At 44.6% G+C, this 25,794-nt stretch overlaps 2 protein-coding genes across 7 annotated transcripts in view; both read right to left on the bottom strand.

The window, feature by feature from the left end:
* Nucleotides 1-240: 240 nt before the first annotated feature.
* On the bottom strand, nt 241-13,122 carry SEMA4G (semaphorin 4G). 5 transcript variants are annotated; one of them, XR_007951101.1, is made up of 17 exons: nt 12,904-13,122; nt 10,550-10,731; nt 8,873-9,192; nt 7,576-7,724; nt 7,251-7,313; nt 6,291-6,389; nt 5,951-6,044; nt 5,622-5,735; nt 5,154-5,317; nt 4,892-5,061; nt 4,327-4,471; nt 3,785-4,007; nt 3,443-3,558; nt 3,181-3,341; nt 2,940-3,001; nt 1,477-2,711; nt 241-1,303 (listed from the first exon to the last, which is right to left on the bottom strand). XR_007951101.1 is itself a non-coding variant. In XM_051981234.1 (16 exons), the coding sequence occupies exons 3-16, from the start codon at nt 8,994-8,996 to the stop codon at nt 1,873-1,875; spliced, it is 2,523 nt and encodes an 840-aa protein (XP_051837194.1). In that variant the 5' UTR covers nt 8,997-9,192; nt 10,550-10,663; nt 12,904-13,122; the 3' UTR covers nt 241-1,872. The 5 variants fall into 5 exon arrangements, 1 of the variants encoding a protein (XP_051837194.1); XR_007951100.1 differs by having other exon boundaries at nt 10,550-10,663; XR_007951102.1 differs by having other exon boundaries at nt 8,873-9,061; nt 10,550-10,663.
* Nucleotides 13,123-21,905: 8,783 nt separating this feature from the next.
* The window catches only part of SLF2 (SMC5-SMC6 complex localization factor 2), a 44,712-nt gene continuing 40,823 nt past the window's right edge, over nt 21,906-25,794 (bottom strand). For both annotated transcript variants that reach the window (XM_051981232.1, XM_051981233.1), the window contains 3 exons: nt 24,429-24,515; nt 23,337-23,405; nt 21,906-22,226 (listed from right to left, as the gene is read on the bottom strand). In XM_051981232.1, the coding sequence (XP_051837192.1) occupies nt 22,191-22,226; nt 23,337-23,405; nt 24,429-24,515 (192 nt within the window). In that variant the 3' untranslated portion in view covers nt 21,906-22,190. The remainder of the gene's footprint in view (nt 22,227-23,336; nt 23,406-24,428; nt 24,516-25,794) is intronic.

Raw genomic sequence — 25,794 nt, 5'->3', positions numbered from 1 at the left:
CGTTTCTCCTGAGGGACTTCTTGCTCCTTGATGCCAAGTCTCTCTGTGTTAGCTCCTGCTAATAGTGTGACTTTGTGGCCAGAATGCAAATAATCGTATTGAGATCATTGAGAACTTGGTAACTGCTGCTGTGCTCTGGGAGTAGATCCTACAGGAAGTGGACCCTTGCAGCAGGGCATTTGTTTTATTTCCCACCAGGCTGAGGAATACCATTGTATGAACAGGACAAGGACCACAAAGTTTAGAGGACATTATTTACTGACCAACAGGAAGGAAGTGGGGAGATGAGCCCAAGTTCCACCCCCCCTCCTTATCTGAGCCTCCAGCTAAATGCCCTCTGCCCTACTCTGCCCTCCCCCAGGAACTAATAGTAAAATAGAGCCCTTCCATAGTTCTCATAATAAATACATTCGGCTGAAAGAAGGGAAGGGTTCATGGTGCTGTTTGAAGGGCAGTAAAAATATGGTAGTCCTGGGTTCTCTCCCAGCATCAATAACAGTTATTGTCCTGGCCCAAAGGGGTTAACAACCCCAGTCAGGGGTTTTTGATTGTCCCATCTCAATCTGGGGTCTCACCTTCACTGGACCCAAGGACCCCTCTACAGCACCACAGTGAAGTAGGACAGAAGCAGGACCAAGGAATCCCACCTCCCAGCCTGCCTACTACCTGCCCTTTGCATAGTTTCAGTGGGAGTGGTAGGAAGATGGTCTTGGGGGAAGTCACTCCCATGAAATGTCCATGGACCAGACATGTCAGAAACAGGTTGGGGACCCCAGGCAATGAGGGGAGGGACAGTGCAGCCACCATCTCATTCTTGGCAGAGCCTGGGGGGCTCAGGGTGTGCATGTGTGACCTTGTTTATGAGCATGTATAGGTGTGAGCAGGTATGTGAGGTGTGCATGGAGCTACGTGCTGCTTCTTCTCAATGCCAGACTTGGAGACAAGGCCCTGAGTCGGGATTGAAGAACTGGATAGGACTGAGCTCGGTGTGTACTCCTAGACTAAAATACCCAAGGGTGCCTATGGGAGAAGGTGGGGAGGGTTTGTATCACCTGGCAGACACACATGCACATCAGGCATACTTCCTCACACACATGCACACACGCTGCTCAGGTGGTTGCACTGCCAGACCTTCTATCCAGCATAGAAAAGGGTTATTGGGCACAGTGTGGGGAGCAGGGTTTCAGACTTCTCCAGTCACCATTAGAACTCAGCACCGAAGCAGGCGGTGGGAAGCAGATAGCAAACATGGAGGCTCTGCTGCAGCTGCCCTCTGCCTGCAGCCCACCATGTAGCTGCAATGCTGGAAAGAGACAGGGGCGCTCTGAAGCAGCGCAATCACTGGGCAAGAGGCCCTGTCTACATGCCTACTGCCCCCTCATTTCTTCTCAGCTTTGGGGAAGAAGCCGAAGACTTCCAGCTACCTCCCACCCCTTCGTTTAGAAATTGGGGATAGTGCTTCACAAGCAGACCTACCTCTCTGTAGCTCACTCTTTGAGGTCACAGGTTCTGCAAAGGGTGATTGAAGGATGGCTAAAGGCCTAGGGGCCTAGACCCCTGACCGATGGCCCCATTCAGTCATTTTGGAGGATGGTCTCAAATGGGACATGGGAAGATGTTCTATGTGGTACAGGGCAATGATGACCTGGACCCCTGTAGTAGGAGTTGAGGGGTAGGACTAAGGCCTAGAAGGCTAACGGCTAAAGGATCTGCTTGAACGGAGGGTGTCAATCTAGAAGTCAGCTCTGGAGGCTGGAGAGGGCAAGTTAGGAGCTGGAAGGCCGGTAGGGGTTAGGGAGAGGGAAAGGAAGGACCTAGGCCAGGCGGCCAGGGGTAGAGACCAGGGTAAAGGGGAACTGGGTGGTAGGTGGGTTAGACGGAGCTCTCATCCAGCCTCTCCACCAGCTGTGTGTGCTTCCGTTTCTCCAGAATTCGGCTGAGCTCCTCTGTGAAGGAGCAAGGTAGAGTAGGTGGCCGGTCCTCATTCTGCTGCAGCAATACATAACTGTTACCATTCATCCTCCTTAGCCGGCTGGGCAGTGCAGCCAGCCCATTGGAGAGCTCAGTAGGGGGAGGAGGTGGTGGTGGGGGAGGTGGTGCTGGGGTTCCCTCCCCAGGAATTATCCGGAGGCCACCACCCTCGGGTCCTCCTGCCCCATCTGTCCCCTCTTCCCCTTCATCTTCCTCCCCAGGGCACTGACCGGAGACTGTCTGCAATTGGACAGCAGAGCCCCCTGCCCGGCCTGTACCTCTGGCCAGCGAATACTTGCGTCGGCGTCCACTGCCCCGCAGGCAGGCAACATAGAGGAGCATGGAGGCCAGAACGAGGCAGAGGCCACCCAGGGCTGCAATGGTCAACACATAAAGGAGACGAACATCTGGGGTCAGGTGGGCACCATGGGCTGGAGGAGCCAGGCCTGGGGCTAGGGCTGGGGCTGGGAGGGCTTGCTGCACTGTGAGGCCATAGGAGGCCAGCAGGCTGCGAAGCCCATTCTCTTCCGCATAGCAGCTGTAGTGACCACTGTGCTCTGGCCGGGTGTCCATCACCAATAAGCCATCCACACCCACACGGTAGCCGTCCCTCCCGTCCATCAGCAGCCGACTCCCATTGAGTAGCCATAAGGCCCGGGCCAGATTGGAGGGCTGGTCACAAGGTAGGAGCACGTCATCCCCCCTCAGTACCGACCGGTTCCTGGCTGGCAAATGTGCTTCTGCAGGCAGGAAGGAGATGAAAGCCTGATTGTTGGGGCAGGGGACTGGGAAGGGCCTACAGCCGGGAAATAACTTTCACCCTCCCCTCACCCCCCCCATCCGGCATTACTTGAGCAGGCTGCCAGGATGAGAGACAGAGAAAGGAGAGGTTCCTATTTCTTCTGCCATGAGAGAAGGTAAAGCCACGCCCATGCCCATACACTGACTGGGCTGGGCTGGCCCATTACCTGTATTCTCGCTGCCCTCACAGCCACGATTACCTCTCTCCATGTCCTGTATCAGAGCCGTCCTGAAATAAAACAGGGCAGAAAGCATGAGCAGGAGCACTGTTCAGATTCTATCTGTCCAATAAGAGAAACCAAAAACCCAGATCTATACCCTCTGGGCATAAAATTCAGGTGTTCTCCTCACTTCCTTCCTCCCCCCAGAAATCCAAATGATTTCCCCCACCCTTAGCAGCCCCAGTACCTGTTGGGTACTATGGTAGCTTCCTGGCAGGCCCGGACACTAGGATCCCAGCCACAGTAGGGGTCCCGGGCCAGGATACAATCATAACAGGAGCTATACCGGGAGCAGTGGGACAGTGGCAGCTGGACCACCCCAGTAGGGGCCCCCACGTACAGGCTGTGCTGGGGCCAGAAGGAAGGGGGTAGTTAGTAACAATTTCTCATATCCCATACAATGAATCCCGAGAGCCACTGGAAAGAGATCAGTTAGATATGGGGAGTACCTGGGCAAGGGAGATGACCAGGTTCTCCACAGGCTGGGGCTCCATGTACACCTGGGCTTCCTCAATAATGTGTATACCAAGGCCCAAGACCACAGCTTTGTGGATCCAGCCATCAGCTGAAAAGGGGTGGAAGCAGGAGCACAGTCAAGGCCCCACCAGGGGCCCCACCCTATGCCCAGGGGCCCAACATTCAGCAGGCTCAGGATTAAGGACTGGGAGTGGGGATGGGCAGTGTAGTCTGGCCGGTGTCCCATGGTTAGGAGGTGGTGGGAGTGACTTGAGGAATGGGTGCTGGTAGGATCAGGAGACTGTTCCTCCCCCTCTCCCCCCCCCGGGCCACACCTGTCCCCAGGAAGAGCACATCGTAGGTTGGGCCAGCTGGCACAGTGACAGGGGTCCCCACAAGCCGAGTGTAGCGAATGTTCCGCTTCAGCAGCAGGGGCCGTCCCCGAGCTGGCCCTACACCCCGAGCCATGAGGGGGTGCAACTTCACGAAATCCAGGACAGGGGAGGGGAGGTCTTGAGAGGAGTTGTAGCCCCGCCTTCTGAGGCCATCTGTGATGCACTGGGGGGACAGAGGCTGTGTGAAGCAGCTGCCCTTTCTTGGGTTGAACCCCTAGAGGGAGCCTTCCCAGGATCACCTTCCAGGTGAAGAAACAGGCCAAGAGAATGGGAATTTCTGGCCTAAGTTCACATAGGGAATCAATAGAGCTGGAAATTGAACTCAGGTCCTCTGACTTCAGCTGTAGCTTCTTTCATCCCACACTGGGATCTCTAAGGGCCCAGCCAGGAGAAGAACAGAATGAGCCTTCCTTACCCCCACCCCAGATCTGCTGGATGAGAAAACGGAGGGCTAAGTAAAACAGGGGCCGCCACCTCCTCACCGAGCCTGGTCTGGGCTCCGGCACCATCCCATCGTATCGACCCCAGCGCCGTGAACCATCCTGGTATTCCATGTAGGGGCCAGAGAAGGAGGCCTGGACATCAGACAGGTCGTAACGGCAGATGGCTGAGGCCTCTAGGGTCCTCCTGGGAGGTGGAGGGAGGGGGAATGATTCAGATCCAAGAACTAGATTGCCCTCTCCTTGGCTTTCAGAGATCTAGGACAGAAACTGGGGAAGGGGGGGAGAGAAGGGAGGGTCCCGCCTCTCTGCCCTTAGACTTTGTGGCTGATTGGCTACTGCTGAACAGTCAGCTGAGCCACCCCCACTGTCTCAGCCATTGCTGAGGTCAACATGCCTGAAATTCCTCCTCTGCGGCCAATCCGCCCCCTGAAGTGCTCCTCCTCAGGTTGGTAGGGTTGGAAAGGCCCAGAAATCTGGCCTGGAGACCTCGGCCTCCCGATAGGGCTCTCTCAGGTGAGAGAGTCGTCTGATCCGATCCCCCGGGCTTTCCTCAAATGCTTCCCCAACAGCCCAACCCCCACTGGGGTTCTCCTCCAGTACTGACCATTGAGCAGCCAGGCTAAAGGCTGCATAGAAGCGCGTGTGGGCCCAGGAACCCCCATCCAGGCTACAGACACTGCGCAGGGTCTCGTACAGGGGGATGTGACAAGCCAGCCGGGCCTTCAGGAAAGACGTCCACTTCTTCTGTAGGATTTTCTTCCCCCCTAGGTCACCCTACAGCCACAGAAGGGGTGGGTTCAGCCATCACAGGTCCGGGGAGCCCAAAGTGCCCCAGCCCCTGGCCTGAGAGCCTCAGCCTAGCTCACCTTGCAGACTCGGGCTACGCGGGCTACCCGGTGCCCCCGGCTCTGGGAGAAGCCACTCCCTTCCTCCGTGGCACGCTCCGTGAAGAAATAATAGACTTTGTCGTCATCCCCCACAGTGCTGGCCTCGCTTTCCCGGATGAGGACGGAAAACACAAACTCCGCGTCTAGAAAGGCAGAGGCCTCCGAGGGACTGCGTCCTCCTCGGACGGGAGAGCCCATACATGTTTTCCCCGACCTCACTATTCCTCTACGGATTCTCCCCAGAGTGTTCTTTTCCCCATCTCTAGGGATTTCTCCAAATCAATGTAAGGCACATTAATCTAGAACACTCGGTTTATCTGGGAGCTGAGAGGAAGGTGAAGAAAAGGAAGTATAAACAATGGAAAATTGGTCCTCCTCTTGGAGGTGCCAGCCAGCCCTCCTCCTTCCAAGCCGGTGGGCCCCTCCAGACCCCGTTGCTGCCCTTACCATTGAGCCAGTGTAGGGGGGACTCCTCAGTTCGCAGGGAGCGGGGGTGGCGGCTCCGACGAATGTCAGGGATGCTGCGGAACTCGTACCTTGTGGCAGTGTAGAGGCCGCCGTCTGGGATCGGGAGACATTGAGCACAGGGTCAGGGCTGCCGGCTCTGCGGGGGGGGGCGTCACATACACAAGGAGGGGGCTGCTGGACACGGGCAGAACATGTCACGCGCCCCCCAGGTGAAAGGGAGACGTGCGAGGAAGGTGGGAGCATCTGACATGTGGGCAACACATAGCATCGCACTGTGGCAGCACGTCACACACACACACAGCACCCACCAACGATCAGCCCTGTGTAGCCCTTGGCTGGGTCATAGGGACACTTCTCCTTCCCCTCCTCAAAGCTAGGAGGTAAAGTGAAGGCTTCGGAATCCTGGAGAAAGACAAACAGCTCAGAAGGGGGCGGGGGAGCCGGGGAGCAGAACTGTGGCCAGGCTACAGCCCCCGGGGGAGGGGTGCCCGGAGCCTCTCTCCTGGGGGGTTAGGAATGACCCGAGGACTCTCCAGGGCTGAGGGACCAGAGGCCGGTGAGCGGGATGGCCCGGAGGAGGCATTGGGCCAGGCTAAACGCTGCCCTGGGCTGGGGGGGGAGGGCGGGTGAAAGGTCAGTCAGCCTTACGATGGCAGCACAGAGTGGCTGGAAGGCATGAGTCCCACAAGCATAGAGATGCGTCGCATTCAGACGCTGCAGGAACCGGACATGGTTGAAGCACTCAGTCTAGAGGGGTCAGGTTAGAGGACAAAGGTGGGAAGGGGCATGAGTCCCTGGGCAGACTAGAGGCTCCCGTCCACCGGAACGCCTCCTAACGTCTTGGTCTGCTTGGAGAGTCTCGACTCCACTCGTCCCTGCTGTGCCCCCGTTTCCGGATACTTCACTTTCCTAATCCTTCTGCCTCTGAGCCATCTTCCTAATTCTTGGTGACTGCGCTTCAGCACACTCGGCTTCCTTTGAAACCTCCCGTATTCTATTTTACAGTTAAAGCTCTGGGGTGGTGGGTGTCCTGCCCAAGGCAGCTAGGCTACAAACCAGCCCATGAAGCCTGTGGTCTCCTGGGCAGCTCGCCTCCTCCTTGCCTGCTGCTCTTCTCCCAGGACTCCTCCTCCCCGAGGGACCCCGACTGCCTGACATCAAGGACCCTCCCATGCTGTTGACTCCCAGGGCTCTAGGCTCTAGCCCTGACTGCTCTCCCGAGTTCCAGACACAATTTCATGCATCTGTTAAATATTCCCTCTGCATATCTCCATGTCACTTAAAATCAATGGGTCTAAAACTCATCAATCCCTCTTTCAAAACTCACTCCTCCCCATCTTTGTCAATACAACTACTGTTGTCCCCTTACCCAAACTAATCATGCCTCTGAGCCTGACTATTCTTTAGTCCCAGACCTAATCAGCCACTGGGTTCTGTCAAGCCACCTCCCTCCCCCGCCCCCCAGCCCAGGCCCTAGGCATCTCCCCCTTCTGCTAGCATGTAAACGGGTGTCCCTGCCTCCACTCTCTCGCCTCTCCAGTCACTCAATGGGATATGGGGTTTGGAGGTTGTAGTGAAGGGGGGAAGGGACAGGGAAGTCTTACTTACTTGGTTATTTCTTCCCTTTCGGACACATTCACTCTGAGTCTCTGGGGATGCTTCCCATTGGATCTGTGGGAGGGAAGGGAAGATGCTTCTTGGGCTTCAGACTACTGTGGGGAATGGGGGGGAGAGTGGTGAGAGTGATAGGGACAGGGAAGCTCATGGATTCCCATAAGGATGGTCATGGTTCTAAGTTATATAAAAAGACCTAAGGTATACAGAGGTCTGCAGGACAGATAGAGATGGGGTGGGGGGAGGCTGAAGAAGGGAGTATGTTAAATAATGTTAAATTGTACATGCATCTGGAACATAGAAGGTACGGGGGGCTAACCTCACGGTGGGTTCCATCTCCAATGTCTTGGGCATTAAGAGAGAACAAGGCCCCCCGCGCTCCTACAAGCAACCTCCCGGATGCCTCCTCCAGCAGCAGTGTAGAATAATTGTGGGCATTACCCCCAAAGTATCGGGCCTCAGAGAGCTCTGGAGAAGATGTGGAGAATGGGTATTGATTCTCTAGGCTCAGTTCCCTTCCAACCCTCAAATACTGAAACCCCCACATTTGCCTGATCCTATGCTCTTTGCTCCAAAAACGGAAACTTATTTTTGTCAATTTCCATAATGTTTTAGTAAATTAATGCTACTTTTTTTTCATGTAACAGGGAACACTTTTAACCTATTTGTATTTCTACAATAGAGCTTCAGTTTAATGAATCTGTTCCAAGAATTAATTCTACAATCCCTCCCTTTTCACACACCCACAACCATACACATTGATTAGGTAAGAATATGGGTAGAAAAGTCCTATTACTCTAAACATCATGCACTCAAGAGACCTGCTGATTGGATGTCAGTGTGGGTATTACTAAGAATAAAAGGTCAGTGGGGGTCAGCAAGTGACTAAGAGCCAGGAGATCAGGGGTCTTGTGGCTGTTAGCAATTACTGGGTGAACCTAAGTTGACAACTGGTGAATAAACTTGACCCAGAAGAGCCAAGAAGATGAATCCCATATGGGTATGGAAAGATCCTAGGGAGTCTAGCATCAAGAGTCATGCTCCTAGATTAGAGGAAATCTTGAAGGTTAAGCCAAGCCTGAGAAACTAGAACTAAGAATAAGGTTAGAAAACTCAAGACATTCAGCAGCTTCATCCTGAAAGATTTTGTGTACTATTCTAATGGACTTGCCCTGGTATGTCCCTTTATCCCTCGCAAATGAACTCTAGAAGTCCCATTCTTATGGACTGAATTGTATGGCTGACAGGCACAAGAGAAGGAACAGATACTAGACTGGAGCATCCATATCTAATATGTAAAAGGAACAGTTATTAGAATCAATCATATCAGATGATTTAGACCAGGGACAAAGAAAACCACAGATCTAGGGCCTCAAGATGAGGATAAGAAATTTGGGAAGTATACACAGAAAGAGGGGGAAAAAAGCCTTTGGACCGAGAGTAAGTTCCCATAGGTGTTGAAATCAATGAGCAGCTGATGTGGTGCAGCCAGGTTCAGGCTTGAATCCTAACTTAGCCAGAGCCCCTCGTCTTACCCCGGGCCCCAGATAGGTTTCTCTTCTCCTAGCCTCCCTGCCCTCACACCCCAAGCCTCAATGGGATGAGGTCACCTTCACCTTCGTAAGGGATAGTTGTCCTTGGCGTGGCATCCAGCTCTCTGGCCGGTCTCCGTGGTGGGGATCCGGGGGCAGAAGAGACCATAAAGAAGCACAGAAGGAAGGGCCCAAGCCCCTCCCACATCTTCCTAGGGGACCCAAGGATAGCTCAGATCCAAGAGAGCCCCCAGGAGTCTCGTGAGTGGGGGACTAGGAAAAGAGTAAAGGGGAAGTCAGTGGTGGGGAGATGGTGTCACAAAATCATAAGGGGTCACAGTCCAGGGAAACTGGGGCCCTGGGAGTCGTGGTCACATTCAGGTGTGTCCTGGCTTTCTACGATCCTGTGTCCACAAAATAAAAAGGGAAAAGCACTGACTCTCATACTACAATAGAGCTTCAGTTTAATTAATCTGTTCCAAGAATTAATTCTACAATCCCTCCCTTTTCACATACCCACAACCATACACATACAACCACACCCACACACAACCATGGAAATCTGCAGACTCTGAGCCTTTTGCCACTATGAGTTTTAATTTATCCGTTTTTTTTTTTCCTTTGGCTGAAGCAATTAGTGTTGAGTGACTTGCCCAGGGTCATATAGCTAGGAAGTGTTGTGGCTGAGGCCAGATTTGAACTCAGGTCCTCCTGACTTCAGGGCTGAGGCTCTATTCACTGTGCCACTAGCTGCCCCAATTTGTCCTTTTATTTATCTCTCTTTGCTCTGTTTTGTCAGGTATGTATTTTTTTTTATTAGAGCCTCTGGCTCATCACAGAACATTAGTCCTGGAAGGGACATTACACATCATCCAGTCCCTATCAAAAGTAGGAAACTGAGGCCTAAAGAGAATCCGTCATTTGCAGTTATGCCTGACTTTTCTTCACCCCATTTGTGGTTTTCTTGGCAAAGATACTGTATTAACTTGTCATTTTCTTCTCCAACTCATTTTACAGATGAGGAAACTGAGGCAAACAATCTTAAGTGATTTGCCTAGAGTTATTCAGCTAGTGTCTGAGACAAAATTTGAACTTAGATGCCTCTAGAGAGAAGTACATTGTCCAAAGATATATAACAACACAATTGCAACTCAAATCCAAGGTTTTTGATTTGAGCCATATTTACCTCTTCATTCATTCATTCAACAACCATTTATTAATGACCTGCTATGTTCAAAGAATTATGTGTGCCTATTCACATTGGATGTGTTGCCACACACCCATCTGCATGTGTTCATATGTCTCTGTGTATCTACAAAGTAAGCATCCCTGTAAATCTGCAGATACGTAATTCTAAAAAGTCTTCCCTGGTCTTCAGAGAGAAGTGACTTTCTTCCCTATGAACCTCCATAACAGTCTACTAAGCTTTCTCCTGCACTGATCCTTCGATGGTTTATTACATACATGTTTTCTTTTATCCTTGCCACCTCCCCCCAATCTTAGGCTGTTTGCCTTCCAAAAACAGGACCTATATGGTTTCCTCCACAGACCAAAACCCGAGAAATGTTTGTTATTACTATTAATTCATTCATATATTAGACACCCACTCTGTTCAAGGCACTCTGCTGTCTAATACAATGGAAATAAAAAGAGATGAGACTCAGAATCTGTTCTCAAAAAACTTGCAATCTAATGAATTAAAGATACATGCACAACGAACAACAATATGAGAGAAATATAAGTGCAAAGGAGAAGTCCTACCTGGGGGATGGGGAGATTCAGAGAAGGTGACATGGAGAAGGTAACACCTGAGATGGGCCATGAAGCCAGGGGAAGACTTGAACAGAGAGAGACGAGGATGGAGTCCCCTCCAGCCTGAGCAAATGGAGACAGAAGTCAAGATGGGGTCTGGGAGGAGCTTTACTCAAAGTCCTTTCCTCCTCCTGTGAGGGACATAATTCAAGCACCATTTCAGAAAATTGAGGGTTGGAAAACTTAGTGATTTGACCTGGGTCCCATAGAAAAGTAACTGGTGGTGCCAGGGATACAGTAGCCTCTCTTCTCTATAACAGTCCTTAGCTGAATTTCAAGCGTCTATCCATGTACTGATTATTTCCATATATGTATGTCCATGCACACCAAGGTCTGCACAGGGAGCCTAAATTAAGGGTATACTACTGGTTGGAGGCTAAAATTCCTCCTAGGGAGGCAGGACGAGAGCCAGCTGGACTCTGACCCACATGGGGATCCAGAAAGGAGGCCAGTTACTCTCCAATGATATTTCTTATTGTCTCCTCTCCTGCTCCCCCCACCCCCCCAACCCAGGCATTGGGGTGGGCACCTATGAGCATAAGCTCATGATACTATTATTATCCCAATGTTATAGCTGGGGAAACAGAGGCAAAGGTTAAGTGACCTGCCTGGGGTCACCCAGCTAGTGTTTGAGGCCACATAGAACTCGGGACTTCCTGAGTCCAAGCCAAAGCATTCTACTCACTGTACACCTAACCTGCCTCTATACGAAGAATAGCCTTAGGCTTCTAGTCCTCTTTGATGGAGGGTTGGTAAGTTCTCTGATGGAGAGTTAGGAAGAACTGGAGGCAGAGGATAAACAAAGGGGACAGAAAGGGAAATAAACAGAAGGGGATAATGACTGGAATCCCAGCCAACAGGAAGATCACAACACCAGCCAATCCCATGGGCTCTGGTCCTTTCCTCAGGTAAATATTAACCAGCATGCCCCGAAGGAGGGGCAGAAGCTGCAGGAACAGCCTTGGGGAGTTGGTTGGGGGAGGGAAGTGGGGAAGCAGATCATACCATGTGTGTGGGGACCAATGGAGTTTAATTAAAGGGCAAAGGTTGGGATGGGTGAAGATCTGGGGAGGTGTGGTTGTTTGCTGAAGGAGGGTGTACATTTAGCCCAGTACCATTGGATATGAGCAGCTTTGGACGGGACACACACGTAACATACACAGGTACATACCTACACAAGTACATACAAATGCAAGTATTCTATGTACATGCATGTATATGCATATACAAGCATGAACTCATGTTCAGATGGATATGTCAATACCCAAAGACATACAATCGGTGAAGAAGGGGCTAGGTTCTGCGCTACAAAGACCCAATCTTCCATGAGGAGGGGAAAGGGGATAGGAATGAACTGGGAACAGTCAGGTAGGGGTGAGAATAGAGCTAGTATTAAAAGGGCTCTGCTTCTTTCCCCAGGCAGGGCTGCTGGGCTGGGACCCAAAGTCACCAGAGCCTCCAGAACAATAATTTACTAAAAATGTTTCTTGGAATTCTGTGTGAGGAGGAGCCTCTATCTCCCAAATACCTGCAGTGATGGACCAGTCACAGGGACTTCCCTGCAGGTGTTCGGGGAGCACAGTCTGGCAGGGTCTTCCCTCCCCCCCACCCGGTGTATCCAGCTGCAGGTGGCCTTCCAAGTCTGGGGCCTCGACCCCTCCCCTCCCCCCAAGCATGACCTTCCTTAATAAGGAAGCACCTCAGCGGCATCCTATCCGTGACCCAGGACAGAATCGGGTCAGTAGCCCCGTTCCTTCCTCCGACCCGAGGGGAAGACGCCCCCCTCCCCCACGTGGAGTTGGTCCCTCACGGCTGATCCCGTCCACTTGGGGCTCCTTGATAACCTCAATCCCTCCCGTTACAGTTTGAAGATGTTTCTTTCTCCTGTCCTCTGGGGCCTGGGGACTTAACCCAGATCTTGAGAAGGACCCTACCTTGCCCACCGAGCTCCTAGTCCCCACACCATGCAGAGGAGGCAACTTCACAAGACCCCCGCACCCTTCGATTCCCAGGTGCTGCTCCCCAACGCGGGGGACAGGCGGGCAAGGTTGCGGACTCCGGCCCGGGCTTCTCTAAGCCTGCACCTGCTGCGGCCGCGCTCTGCTCCCGCCTCCCACCGCAGTTCCCGGCCCACTCTGGCCCGTGCACCTGCGGCCTCGGCTTCAGGCCGATCGGGGGTATGAAGCCGGACGAGGCCCAACCTGGCCAAGGCCCGGCCCCGTCCCCAGACCCCAAATTGGAGGCCGTAGGAGGGAAGGTCGACACCCCCGCCCCTCATCCTCCACCTCCCTTCCTATACACACCTTTGGAGTCTTAAATCCGGGTCCATAGCGACACGGACACTACAGCTCCAGCAGCACAGCCCCGGCCCGGAGGGGGCGGGGCGGGGGCGTGACAGGATCGGCACTGGGGCGGAGCCTGGGGGTGGGAAGGGCGGGGCTGGGAAAGAGCCCACTACCTTCGTTCCGCGGGATGCCCCGCCTCGCCTCACCAAGCACCCTTGACCCCGGGATCACGGCCGCAGCTCGGGCCACGCCCCCCTCCGGCAGGGCGCTCCAGGCACCTATTGCGTTAAGTAAGGGGCGGATAGGCCTCCGGGGCGTGCGGGGGAGCCCGGGTTGCTCTAGCGCCGGCTCCGAGCCGAGCCGGGCCACCGGATCGGACAGGCTCTGAACCCTGCCCGCCCGGGCAAAGGGTTCGGCCCCAGCACGTCTCTTAACCACTGGTTGTTTGATCGAGAGGCTGCGATCTGTGTTCAGAAGTGCCCGCCAGGAAGACACCTTCCGTGGGTTTCTCGATGGTTTGCTCCTGGGGCCAGGCACGAGCCGCAGTGGTTCTTCTCTCCCGATGTCTCCAGGGACCTCGCACTATTGTTCAACCTCCGCATCGTAGCTGCGCCCCCTTGTGGCCCGCGCTGCCTCCTGCACTTTGACTTACATCCTTCAACTTGGTCGTAATGGAGAAAAGGAGGGACGCGGTGGCAGCCTAACCCAGATCGGTTCTGGTCTGCATCCAACAGGGGAGGGAACCTAAAGGCTCCTTGCGGACCCACCCCGGCCCAGTTATAGGATTCCTGAGTCCATTAACCTGCATTTTTGTAAACATGTTTTTTTCCTTCATACCCACCTCCGGGCAACAGATTTCTCCAATTTTTCTCTCCTTTCCCTTCCTGCCTGTGCTCCACCCAAAAGAATGTAAATTTTGATGCTGAAACCTCAGATCTTTTGGGGTTCAGGGGCTAGATTTTTTTTTAGTCACTAATTTTTTTTTAAATATAGCTTTTTATTTACAAGTTATATGCATGTGTAATTTTACAGCATTGACAATTGCCAAACCTTTTGTTCCAATTTTTCCCCTCCTTCCCCCCACCCCCTCCCCTTGATGGCAGGATGATCAATACATGTTAAATATGTTATAGTATAAATTAAATACAAAATAAGTATACATGTCCAAACCGTTACTTTGCTGTACAAAAAGAATCAGACTCTGAAATATTGTACAATTAGTCTGTGAAAGAAATCAAAAATGCAGGAGGGCAAAAATATAGGGCTTGGGAATTCAAGGTAATGGTTCTTAGTCATCTCCCAGAGTTCTTTTGCTGGGTGTAGCTGGTTAAGTTCATTACTGCTCCATTGGAACTGATTTGGTTCATCTCGTTGCTGAAGATGGCCAGGTCCATCATAGTTGATCATCATATAGTATTGTTGTTGCTGTATATAATGATCTTCTGGTCCTGCTCATTTCACTCAGTATCAGTTCATGTAAGTCTCTCCAGGCCTTTCTAATCCTTTTGGTCATTTCTTACAGAACAATAATATTTCATAATATTCATATACCACAATTCAGCCATTCTCCAATTGATGGGCATCTACTCAGTTTCCAGTTTCTGACCACTACAAAAAAGGTTGCCACAAACATTTTTGCACACATAGGTCCCTTTCCCTTCTTTAAGATCTCTTGGGATATAAGAGGGGCTAGATTTCTTAAGGACCATATTTTAAACCCAAATCACTCTGGTTCACTGGTTGGCCAACAAACGATTCCTGGCCAAGTCCCACCTGATGTTTGGTACCCAATTGACTCAGAATGAATGTAAATACCAAATTGTTTCTTGGTGGGCCAGAAACCCCCAACATCTTCTCCTATCAAATTGACTTTCTTTTCAAACTAGGTAAAAGGCCATTCTTTGCCTCATTTCTTATCTTGCCTTCTGAGATGGTTGCCTCAAACTGAAACCTTTTGAAGACCACAGCTTAAAAAGGCCAAGGTCTCCCAATGCATCCAGGATCATCTCCTGATCTATAGATCTCCAGATCTGTATCTGGCCAGCAGGCGACCTTTGCTCAGTTCTCTCTCATTTAAATGCAGTTCACTTACATGTCATGGTCCTCTAGGAGAATGAACAACAGCTACTCAAATTGGCTTAGATGCAGTGTAACTACTGACTAATCCTTGTGGAGAGAATACAGGGTTTTGCAATGAGAGGGCCTGGGTTTGGCATCCCATTTCTGGATCTTTCCATCAGGGAAATCTTAAGCAAATCACCCAATTTCTGCATCAGTGAATGAACGAGAGGATTGAATTAGAAATACCATAATTTCCCCTCTTCTACTTCTTAAACTATTTTCATTAGTTACTGAACCTCTAGACTCCACCTTCTTCCCCATCCTCGTTACTTTGTGCACTAACTAGTCCTAAATTGTCACAAAACCAGAAATATGCCCTCCCTGGAGAATCTGTCTTCCAAAAAAAGCTGCTATGACACATCCAACCTTTCAAGATCTAATGAAAGGGCAATAGACACCAAGGCAGTTCACTTTTTGGTTGACTCTGATTGCTAGGTAATTCTTCCAGGCTAAATCTGCCTCTCTTGCAATTTTTCTCATGTGAGTTCAATTTCCTGGGACAAGGAACAGAATAAAGTTTACTCCTCTTGAATGATAGCCCTTCAAATACCTTTAAGATCACATTCCCGATGTTTTCTCTTTTCCAGGTTCATGAGTTCATCTGTAAATCTAAGCCTACCAGCCTTTGGTAAGGAAAAAGACTTGAACACTTCCCATTCCTCTGGAAGACTTATTTAAAAAAAAAAAATTCTCCCATTTAATAAGTTATGCCTTTAAAAAAACATTCCCCAATATGCCACCCCCACAATCCTCCTTGGTAATAAAAATGTGTAATTACCCCATATATCTCAGCATTGTATTGTGAGGTGGGGAAAGCAGAGCTGAAGATGAGGACAAGTCTATTCCTAGACACAAAGGAAATGCTACTTCTCTGGATAAACCACAAGCACAGATATTTAATCCTTACCAAAACCTGCAGATTCCGAAAAAGAAAGAGATGGACACTCCTGGATGAGCAGAAGCAAAATAGAAATGAAAACGGGCTGGATTGGGCATGATTAAATGGAGGATCACGGTAAACAGCAAATGAAAATAAATTTTGGATAGGAAGTAGGGAGAGGGTTAGATAATGTCCAGTTCTAAATTTTAGCTAAAAGACCATAAACATCATTTCATCTAACCCCACCGATTTTACAGATTAGGAAACTGAATTCAAGAAAGGGGAAGAGACTTGTTCTTGGTTGAGGTTCTAACTCCAAATCTGGTGCTTTTTTGACTGTAATGAGTTACCTTGAACCTAGATTTAGAAATTTAGACTTGATGGCATTAGGAAATGGGGAGATTCCCAAATGAAAATTGTGGTTATGGTAAATAATTCTAACAATGATGCTGAAGGATCTATCAAAAGGATTAAGTCCCAAGAGAATATAAATTAAGCTGACTGGTTCAATTATGAACTGACTCATGTTCACTCTTTTTTTGTGCAGAAGCAACTTGTGTTGAGAGTTCAGGCTTAGAGCTCTAGATCTGGGCCACAAAACTCAGTTCCTCTCCACTTACCAGGTACCAGAGTGGATAGATTGATGATAGGCTTGGAGTCAGAAATATTAAGAGTTCAAATCCAGCCTCAGACACTTACTGTCTATGTGATTTGTGGGCCAAATCACTTAACTTGTCTCATTTTCCTCAACTGTAAAATGGAAATGATAGCAAAAGCACATGGTTGTTGTGAGAATCAAACAATACTTGTAACTTGTTTAATACAGTGCCTGGCAATGTAATGGTTGCTTAATAAAATTGTTTTTCTCTCTTCTTACTTCAGCCTTTTTCCTTTCTTTTTTTTTTAATTTAGGGAAATCTGGAAATCTACTTTATTCACTAATGAATATTTGCTTAGTTATATTGGGTTTGCCACTAAGGTAGATTAAGGCCTATTACTGTATTTGATTACAAAACCAAGCTTGATCACTAGATAGGAAATAAGTTATTAAAAACAACTTCCTCTAAAAAGCTTCTCTTGATTGCTACCACTTTCCTCAGATTATTTCTCTATCAAATCCTTTTAATATATTGTCTCTATCTCTTGAGATGGAAAATACTCTGTGGTCATACTCAGAAAGACTGAGCTCTATTCCTAATTGTGCAAATGAATCAGTTAATCCCTTTGGATTTCTTCCCTCCTCTATAAAATGGGGGAAATACCTGACATTTCTACAAATAGTCCAAGTGCTTTTCTCACATTAAGCCTGGAAAGTGGAAAGTGACAGTACTTATACTGTTCCCATTTTGCAAACAGAAAATTTCAGGGAAATTAAGTAAAACGTCAAATTATACGATAAATTATCTGAGCCAGGATTTGAATCAGGTGTTCTCTTTCTACTACACCAACTCAGGAGTTACTTGGATCACATGAAAAGGCTTTGAAAATATTATGTAAGCAATCAAGCATTTTGAAAGTGAGGCTGTGTTAAATAATTTGTGCTTTCTCACTTTTAAGCCATTTTTCACTTCATTTAGGTTCTGTCTTCTTCAAGAGCACTTTGAAAGCTAAGAAGCTTCCTTCTCCTTAGTCTTAACTTTCCTTTGTACATTATTAACCACTTTGCTCTGATCCCATTTCCTCTATTCTCCCAGGTGAGAATGTGAACCTCCCCTGAAACTCTCCTAAGTGATACTCTAGGGTGGAAAAAGGGATGCCAAGGGTTTATGAGACAACTTCTCATTTCTAGATGTATTTTCCTTTACTGTTTCCGAAGGACTTTTACTTTTGAGTTGTCAACAGGAAACCACAAGGTTTTAACATCTTTTGCTACTGTTGAGTTTAAGTGCCTCCTTGTGGAGACAGTCTTGATTACAATATTCTCAGACTTATTTCATTATCATTCTGCAAGTTTTGCTTACAAGTTTCTAGGTCTAATTAGTCTGTTCAAATTCAATTTCAAGTTTGTCTCTGCTTTTTAATCTGAGTTCAGGCCCATTTCTATGGGGCTCACTGTCAATAGCCATTTCTTGCCCTCCTTCTAATCAGAGAATATATAATTTCTCTTAACTGAAGACTTATTTGGGTAGCCTGCCCCTAAATTTCTGATTGCTACAGTATTGAAACACATTATAGTTTTAGTAGAAATGATGTGAGATTTGGAACCAGTAAGTTCAGATAACAGCAAACCTGCAGTTCCATGGTATCCTCCTTTTAAGCCATCCCTCTAATTTGCCTTTGGTAAGTGTGTTTTGATTAACATATAGCAGATGTCTTCAAATTCAGACATACTCATTGTCAGAGCTGCTGTGAAAGGTGTGAAGAGTATTTTTCAGGGCTGATCTCCCCAGCTTCTAACTCACCTACTATTAAATTTTGTTACACAACCAGAAGGAAAAAACAAAACAAAACCTTATACTTGGACACAACAATCTATTTAATAGCACACTGAGGTTTCTGGTAGTCACATTTGGAACTATGTTAAGAAACTTCTCTCAATGAGTGGATGCTGATAGTTTTCCTTTCAACTTCTTGTTAAACAGCTAATACTAAAGTAGTAAAAGGCTACTGGAATTCTAATGCCAATGTCTTCTACATCCCAAAATGTCTCTTTTTCCTGATAATCTTGGTCAATACAGTGGCCTAGGGGAGATAGTCAAGCACAGTGGTCGGATAAAGACAGGATAAAAAAAGTGACAATGTCTGGGGACATTTTCCCTTAGGAATTACTAGAAACTAGATTACAGTAAATGGAAAAAGACAAAAATGCAAATGCTATCAAAATAATATTTTAAACCATATTTGCAATTCACTTCCCCAAGATCTGGAAAAAACATTATTCCAACACATGGCTTAACATAGTTAAGAACTGAATAACTTAAAGCAAAAGTTGGGGGTTAAGGTAGGATAATAGGATGCATAAAATACAAACAGATGCGCATGAGCACGCGCAAACACACACACACACACGAAAGTGTGGGAGGTATAGAAGCATTACCATTAAACGTTAGAAGCTCAAACTGAAACAAATGAAGCTTTTAATATCAAGTAAGATACTCAAAGTATTTTAAACACTGTGCAATGCAAAAACTTCTTACTAAAAAAGTTTTATTCTTTCTGGATGCCCTTCTGGGCAGCTTAACTATTGAGCAAATAAAGTCAAAGAGGCAGAGCACAATGAGAAAGAAAACTGATGATAAATAAAAAGAACTCTACTTACCAGCTATATCTAATTTGCCATCTGAGATATCTCCACATTCAGAGATATAAAACCAGAAACCTAAGAGGACTTCCCAAACATTCCTGATTCACTGGCATAGCTATATGTAAATGGTTATTTTCTTGTCATTAAGGCTTCTTGTACTTTAAAAAAAGAAAATCAGCTTCTTTCCTTCAATTCCATGAATTATTTCAAATCCCAACGAAAATCCTATCTTCTAAGGAAAGCCTTTTTAAATACCTCTTAATTATTAATTTACGTATGTACTATTATTAATTCTGTTTCTCATTTGTTCACAGAACTATTTGCTTGTTCTCTCCTTTTCCTCATCAGACTATGAGCTCCTCAAGGGTCAGGACTGTTCTCTCCATGAACTACATTTATATTATTTATAATGACGTAAGCTTCAATTCAATTTGAACATCCACCAGAAGCAGTAAAGATGTGCAAGCACTGTGCTAGCCACTGACCTTCGGGCTCTTATCAATAATTAATACCAATTCAGTTACCATTTTCTACCTGACCTCTGGGGGTTGACCTGCAAATCAAACTTAAAACATCTTTCCTGTTACTGAAATGGTAAAATCAAATAAAAACTTCTTAATACATCCTGACCTCTCACCTTATGTTTTCTGACAGCTTCTCCTCAGCCATCAGGAGACAATATACAAATGCCAATGATGCTAAATGAGTTTTTCCACAAAGATTATTAATATGATCTCAGCAAGAAGAAGTTATATTTTCTATTAAGCACAATAACAACAAAAAATCAGTTAGAAAGTCAGTTACATATAAGCAAAAACAATTTTTTTTAAAAAAATAAATATCTTTATTTTCTCTTTGCAATATGGACAGTAACTTCAGCTTATTTAGGAAATTAAATAGACAGTACAGTTCCTGGCATGGTTAATCTTGCCAAACAGCATTAACTGGGGCAAATTTTGTTTACAAAGATTAAAAAAGCTGCTGGTTTTACAATTAGTGTTTCTTTGGGAGGATTTGCCTTAGAAACAAAACTCAGAGACAAAGGTTCCAGTATTACTGTTATATTCCTGCACTTCAGCAAATTCTAATTCTTTGCAAAATCATCGCACTATTTTGGGATCTCTGGCCACCAAACATCAGGGGCAGGAGCTGATGGACTTCTGAAGCGTTTTTTTGTACTGCCCTACCTTCTGCCTTCTTCAGACTGTCAATTTTTGCCTGTGTGTGTTAAGATAGATTTTGCAAAGAATCAATAAAGGACTACTTGTATTAAAACAGAATCCAAAACTTTCAGTAGTAGAGTCCTATGTATATACTAATATACTATTATTATGACCTATAGAATGAATTCAAGCTGCCCATTTTAGAATTATAACCTTCATTTTCCTGTTTTCTTCTTTTTTTAATGGCCTATGCATCAATTCTTCCATGAGAGATGTTGAAGTAAAAAAAATTTTATTTTTATGAAAATTTTTAAATAAAAGTTTACCAAAGTGGTTAAAAAGTCATAGGTCTAGCAGTTTATGTACTTTAATCTGCACTAAAAAAGTGCTTATATACATCTAAATAATCCATCTTTCCCTCCTTAACCAATCCAATGCAGTCCCTTTAAAGCACATGATAAGAAACTATTTACATGCTCTAATTACACAAAATCAAATATATTTCATGTACTCAGCAATTTGTACACTTTATACAATGGTTAGTGAGAAAAATATGAACACATAAAATTACAAATAAAATATCAAAAGAGAATGATATTTATATTTAGACATATATCCTGCAACAAGGAGCCTTTACCCTTATCTAAATAAATCTTTTCATTTCCCCCCTAAAAACAGGCATTTATAATAAAACCTTGAAGAGGTAGGAAGAGAGATAAAAAAAAAGGAAAGTTGCCAATGGACTTTAATAGGAAGTGAGAGAGAAGAGAAGAGGGAGGGAGGGATGGGAAAGGAGAGAGAAAGAAGAGAGAGAGAAAGAAGAGAGAGAGAGAGAGAGAGAGAGAGAGGAGAGAGAGAGAGAGAGAGAGAGAGAGAGAGAAAGAGAGAGAGAGAATGAATACACATTCATGTGTGTGCATGTAAAATGAGGAGGACTGAAGACAACATATTGGTTTGATTCCTGAATGAAGATGCAGAATTTTGTTCTACAAAGAAGGCTGAACTTAGACCAGGGCACAGAAATGTGAATTGCCCCAATACACGAGTCAATTAAACCACCCAATTTTTCAATGGTAATTCTCACAGAAAATTCCCCCCCCCCCCCCCCATGCATTCATTTGTGGTGACCAAATGTTTTTCCCAAAAAAAAAAAAAAAAAAAAAAATTGCAAAGAAAAAAAAAATTGTCTCCCTAGATTTTTTTGTTTGAATTACTCTGTTTCACTAGAGTCACTTAGAATATAATACAAACATTTAGGGGGCATTCAATTTTAAGAAATACACAAAAATAGACACTGACTTAAAAAAAAAAAAAAGCCTTTTAGTTAAACTAAGAGTGTCAATAGTTTGTTACTATCAAAGGCCTTTTGGCTCACCAGAACATTAATAGAAATGTTAACCAAAGGCTAGCAAACAAGTGTTTTAAACATTAAGAGAATTTTGTGATTTTCAAGTGGAATGAATTGTTCTCAAGCCCACACACCCTATAAATGATTAAATCTAGGGGTATACAAAAGGACAGCAACATACATGACCTTGGCAAATCTATCCATATTTCTCAGCACTTCAATTCAGGACTTTAGGAAACTTGACAACACATAATAAATCAGTGATTTGATGAAAAAAATTTTTAAAGTACATTCATACATAACACACTATAATATCAGATTTGTGGGAACCAAGTCCTAGTTTTAGTATCTCCTGTAAAGGGATCAGACAATCCCCATTTAAGGCTCATAATTTACATTCTCTTGTAGAGTCCAGATACAAATGGCACATTACTTGTCTGTCTCCCCATGCAAATGTTTCTATAAGTCTATAATCTACATTTTCCACATTTTCAGGAAAGGTTCTTGTCCTGTTCAATTTCTCTTGGGTCAACATTTTAGCTATTTCAATTATGAATCTGGTACCCAGAAGTCATGCAGTTTTCCCTAAAAAGAAATAGGAAGTTGAGTGAAGAAAAGCTTTGGCAGATTAAGCAAATTAAGTGCTTTGAAGATAAAGATGAATGCAGTAAGTGTGATATTATACTGCCTCCTTACAACTTTAGAGTAATTGGTGTCCATCCTCAAGTTGTGGTAGTCTAATAATAGAGGTACATGCTATGAACACTTTGTTTTACTTGGCACCATAATATACAAAGAAGCACAGTAAGCACATTAAGCAAAATGCTAAGTGGATTAACACGAATCTTTGGAAATAAATTCCCATCTGTATTAATGCTAATTTAGTATATGTACTGTTGATCTTAAAAGAAAGAAAAAAAAAACTATTAGAAGTTAAAAAGTTGGGGCAGCTAGATTGCACAGTGAATAGAATACTGGTCCTGGAGTGAGGAAGACATGAGTTCAAACTAGCCTTAGACACTTCAAACTAAATATCTCTTGGTGCACAAGTCACTTGACCCTAATTGCTGTGTCAAAAGATAAAAACTTAGAAAGTGAAGAAGCAGTAAAACATTTTGCCACTTTTCTTATGAGAATACTGGTTAAATATACAAAGGCTTTTGTCTACAAGGAAATGCATGCCTTGTTAGGTCACCTAATTAATAACAGCAGCGATATTAAAAGCATCTACACGTCAGATAATATGAGCTCACTTTTCCTTTGTCTTTATCTCTGAAGACTCCCTTTAGCATTCCTACGATTTCAATATAATCTAGGTGAACCCAGATAATCTCACACCAGATAGTTAGGCATTAAGCAATTATGGCAAGGCTTCCTTGAACAGAACTTACAACAAAGTGCTTAAGTATGATCTTTATTTAAAAAAAAAAAAAAAATCCTTTCAGTGAAATGCAATTTAAATGCACCTGGTTTTTAATACCCATTATATGTACTTTCAGCAACATAATTTTAAAGTATTCCCTTATGCACTATTCCCCCCCCCCCCAAAAGCAAAAAACCCTGATACAGTGAATCATCATTTAAGTAATAAGCTATAACAAAGCATAATATAAGCAATATATTATATATATTTATATTCAAAGCACACAAAGTATTCAGCATTAAGAAAAAAGGAATCACATGTTGAAATGTTACCTGAATAGGCTGAGAATTATGGATCATGTCTTGCCATTTTCCATGTATGATGGCAACTAAATCTACTACCTTTAAAACAAAAACAAAAAACTCATTTTAATAGATACCTTTGCTTATGGCCCACCTTGGATGATCTCCCAAGCTGCCCCAGCTCCAGCTTAAAAAGGTTCAGGTTCTTTCTAGTACTAAAAGCACTCTAAATACTGTGTTTTTTTCTCTCCATATTGAGAATGTACATGTTTGATCAGTCTCTGTGCAGATCACTGTACCAGAATGAAAATGATACATTCTTTTAAATCCTCATACAAATATTGTTAATCAGCAACTGACTTCTGGGAAAAGTTTTAACTACTTAAACAAGATTAATGTAAGACTACTTTTTGTAGTTGTCTTTCAGTTCAGGAATGGAACTTTTTTTGGCATCTGGAATTCAGTAGATTCAATTTCACTTAAATAAGTTGCTACTTTCCCTTAACTTACTTAAGAGAAAGCATGAAACTTCCATTTCAACAAGACCATCCTCTGAAGCAATTCCCTAGACCACTTCTGTCACTCTCCACTCTGAGTAAATAAAACAGCGGCTTCTGGCACCAACTTGGACTCAGACCCTCCACTTCAAAAAAGCCGCTGGGTGGTCCTCTTTGAATCTGTCTGTCAACAACAATCACAAGGTTCTACGGACCAGTAACTCTAGTAAGTGTTCAAAAGAATGTATTTCTGAAACCAGGGCTTTCTATTCTAGTACTAAGAACTATTTCCAACAGGTATTTGAAAATCTGTAACTTAATACAAAAATACACATCTGTTACTAAGCTATTTCAATTAATAAAATAAAAATGTACTAGATTCAAGTGACCACTCCTACCCTGGATAGATTTTAATTTAGGATGTGAAAGTTATACATATAATACACATTATCACATTATTTCAGACTATCCAAAATATAAGAAACAACAAAATATTAAGTTCAAGTTGCCACTAAACATGGATTTGAGATTCAAGAATATGCCTTAAGTTTTTAATGAACATAAACACATATTTTTAAAGTAAAGTGTCCTTTATCATTTATTAAGAAAGAACATTCACATTTACCTTTGTCCTATGAAAAAACCTTGCATCTTCTTTGATATAACACTTTATATGCTTCTCCAGAGAACCACAGAGTTGTAGCAAATATTTCTACATGAAACAAAGAAAAGGGATTTAAAACAAATTAACTATGAAGCATTATAAACTATCAAAAAATGCAAAGTTCAGAGTCAGCCAAACCAACTGATAATCATTTCCAAATCTATCATCCCTTAGTTTTCAATTTCTAATGTTAATCAGCCAAAACAATCATATCCAAACTCTGTTCTATCAGTGAAAGCAGTGACTACCAAGACAATAGGGCTATTATGGTTTCTTGCTAGTTAAAATAGAAAAATAGCCAAAAATAAAAGTAGTAATTCTAAATAGCTCTTATCCATGGGGGCATTAATGAAAAGTAGATCTAGAGCTCAGGGTAGGTGCTGAATTCCTCAGAAATATGAGAAGTGTTTTAGCCCACTCTCTAAGGAATATTCAAGCTTCAATAGACAACCTGTTTTCCTCCAGAAACAAAACAAGCTTTTATTGATAAAAGACCTATCATACTGAATTCCTTGGGAAATTAGCTTTAGCTTCTAAGTTGAATTTTTTTTAAAAAAGAATTTAATAATGCATACAAACTTATTAAAGACTAATGATTAAATTATAATGTTCATCATGCCTAAATCACAAAAGTAAAGAGATTGAAGTTTACCAAGCTACTATGGACACATTTGTTTATTTTTGTGAACATCAATAGCCTTTATAAAAGGGTAAAATATTTCAACTAGACTCAGACTTAAGTCAAAATTTATGAACACCACTATTTCCTTGACAGGAAAATACTGAGTTAAATTTTAGTGTTAAGGAATATTAGCATGTACTAAACAACAGGATACTACTAATCACAAGAAATTAACTGTTACAGAACTGATTTTCTCATAAGATTACTTCACCATTTGATGTTTTGTGCCCAATTCTAAAACTGGGGCTCTAAACCTTTTTTAAGTCATGGAATCTTTGGGAAGTTATGTAAAACTCCTGGATCCCTTCTCAAAAAAAATTTTTTTTTAAAACCATATCAGGTTGTTTTTTTTTTTTTTTTTTCTGTCTTTTAGGTTTTTTTTTTCCTCCTCTTTTCATCTGATTTTTTTTGTGCAACATGATGAATTTGGAAATATTTAGAAGAACTGCATGTTTAACCTATCTTGGATTTCTTGATATCTGGGGGTGGGGGGGAGGAGGAGGGGGAAAAGGAGAGAGAAGAATTTAGAATATGAGGTTTAGTAAAGGTGAATGTTAAAAAACTGTTTTTGCATGTATTTGGGGATAAAAAAATTGATCATTGTCGGTTTAGTATTTTTTTTTAAACTCTGAACAAATTACACAT

The sequence above is a fragment of the Antechinus flavipes genome, chromosome 2, assembly GCF_016432865.1.
Source record: "Antechinus flavipes isolate AdamAnt ecotype Samford, QLD, Australia chromosome 2, AdamAnt_v2, whole genome shotgun sequence".
NCBI classification, from domain to species: domain Eukaryota; kingdom Metazoa; phylum Chordata; class Mammalia; order Dasyuromorphia; family Dasyuridae; genus Antechinus; species Antechinus flavipes.
Note: the sequence above shows the minus strand (reverse complement) of the source record. Positions and strands in the feature narration are given on the sequence as shown.

Coding starts and splice junctions, on each gene's coding strand:
- SEMA4G (XM_051981234.1), bottom strand. CDS start 8,996: ATGTGGGAGGGGCTTGGGCCCTTCCTTCTGTGCTTCTTTATGGTCTCT. Junction 5,736..5,950: donor CTACACAGGGCTGATCGTTG/GTGGGTGCTGTG, acceptor TCCCGATCCCAG/ACGGCGGCCTCTACACTGCC. Junction 5,318..5,621: donor CCCCCTACACTGGCTCAATG/GTAAGGGCAGCA, acceptor CTGCCTTTCTAG/ACGCGGAGTTTGTGTTTTCC.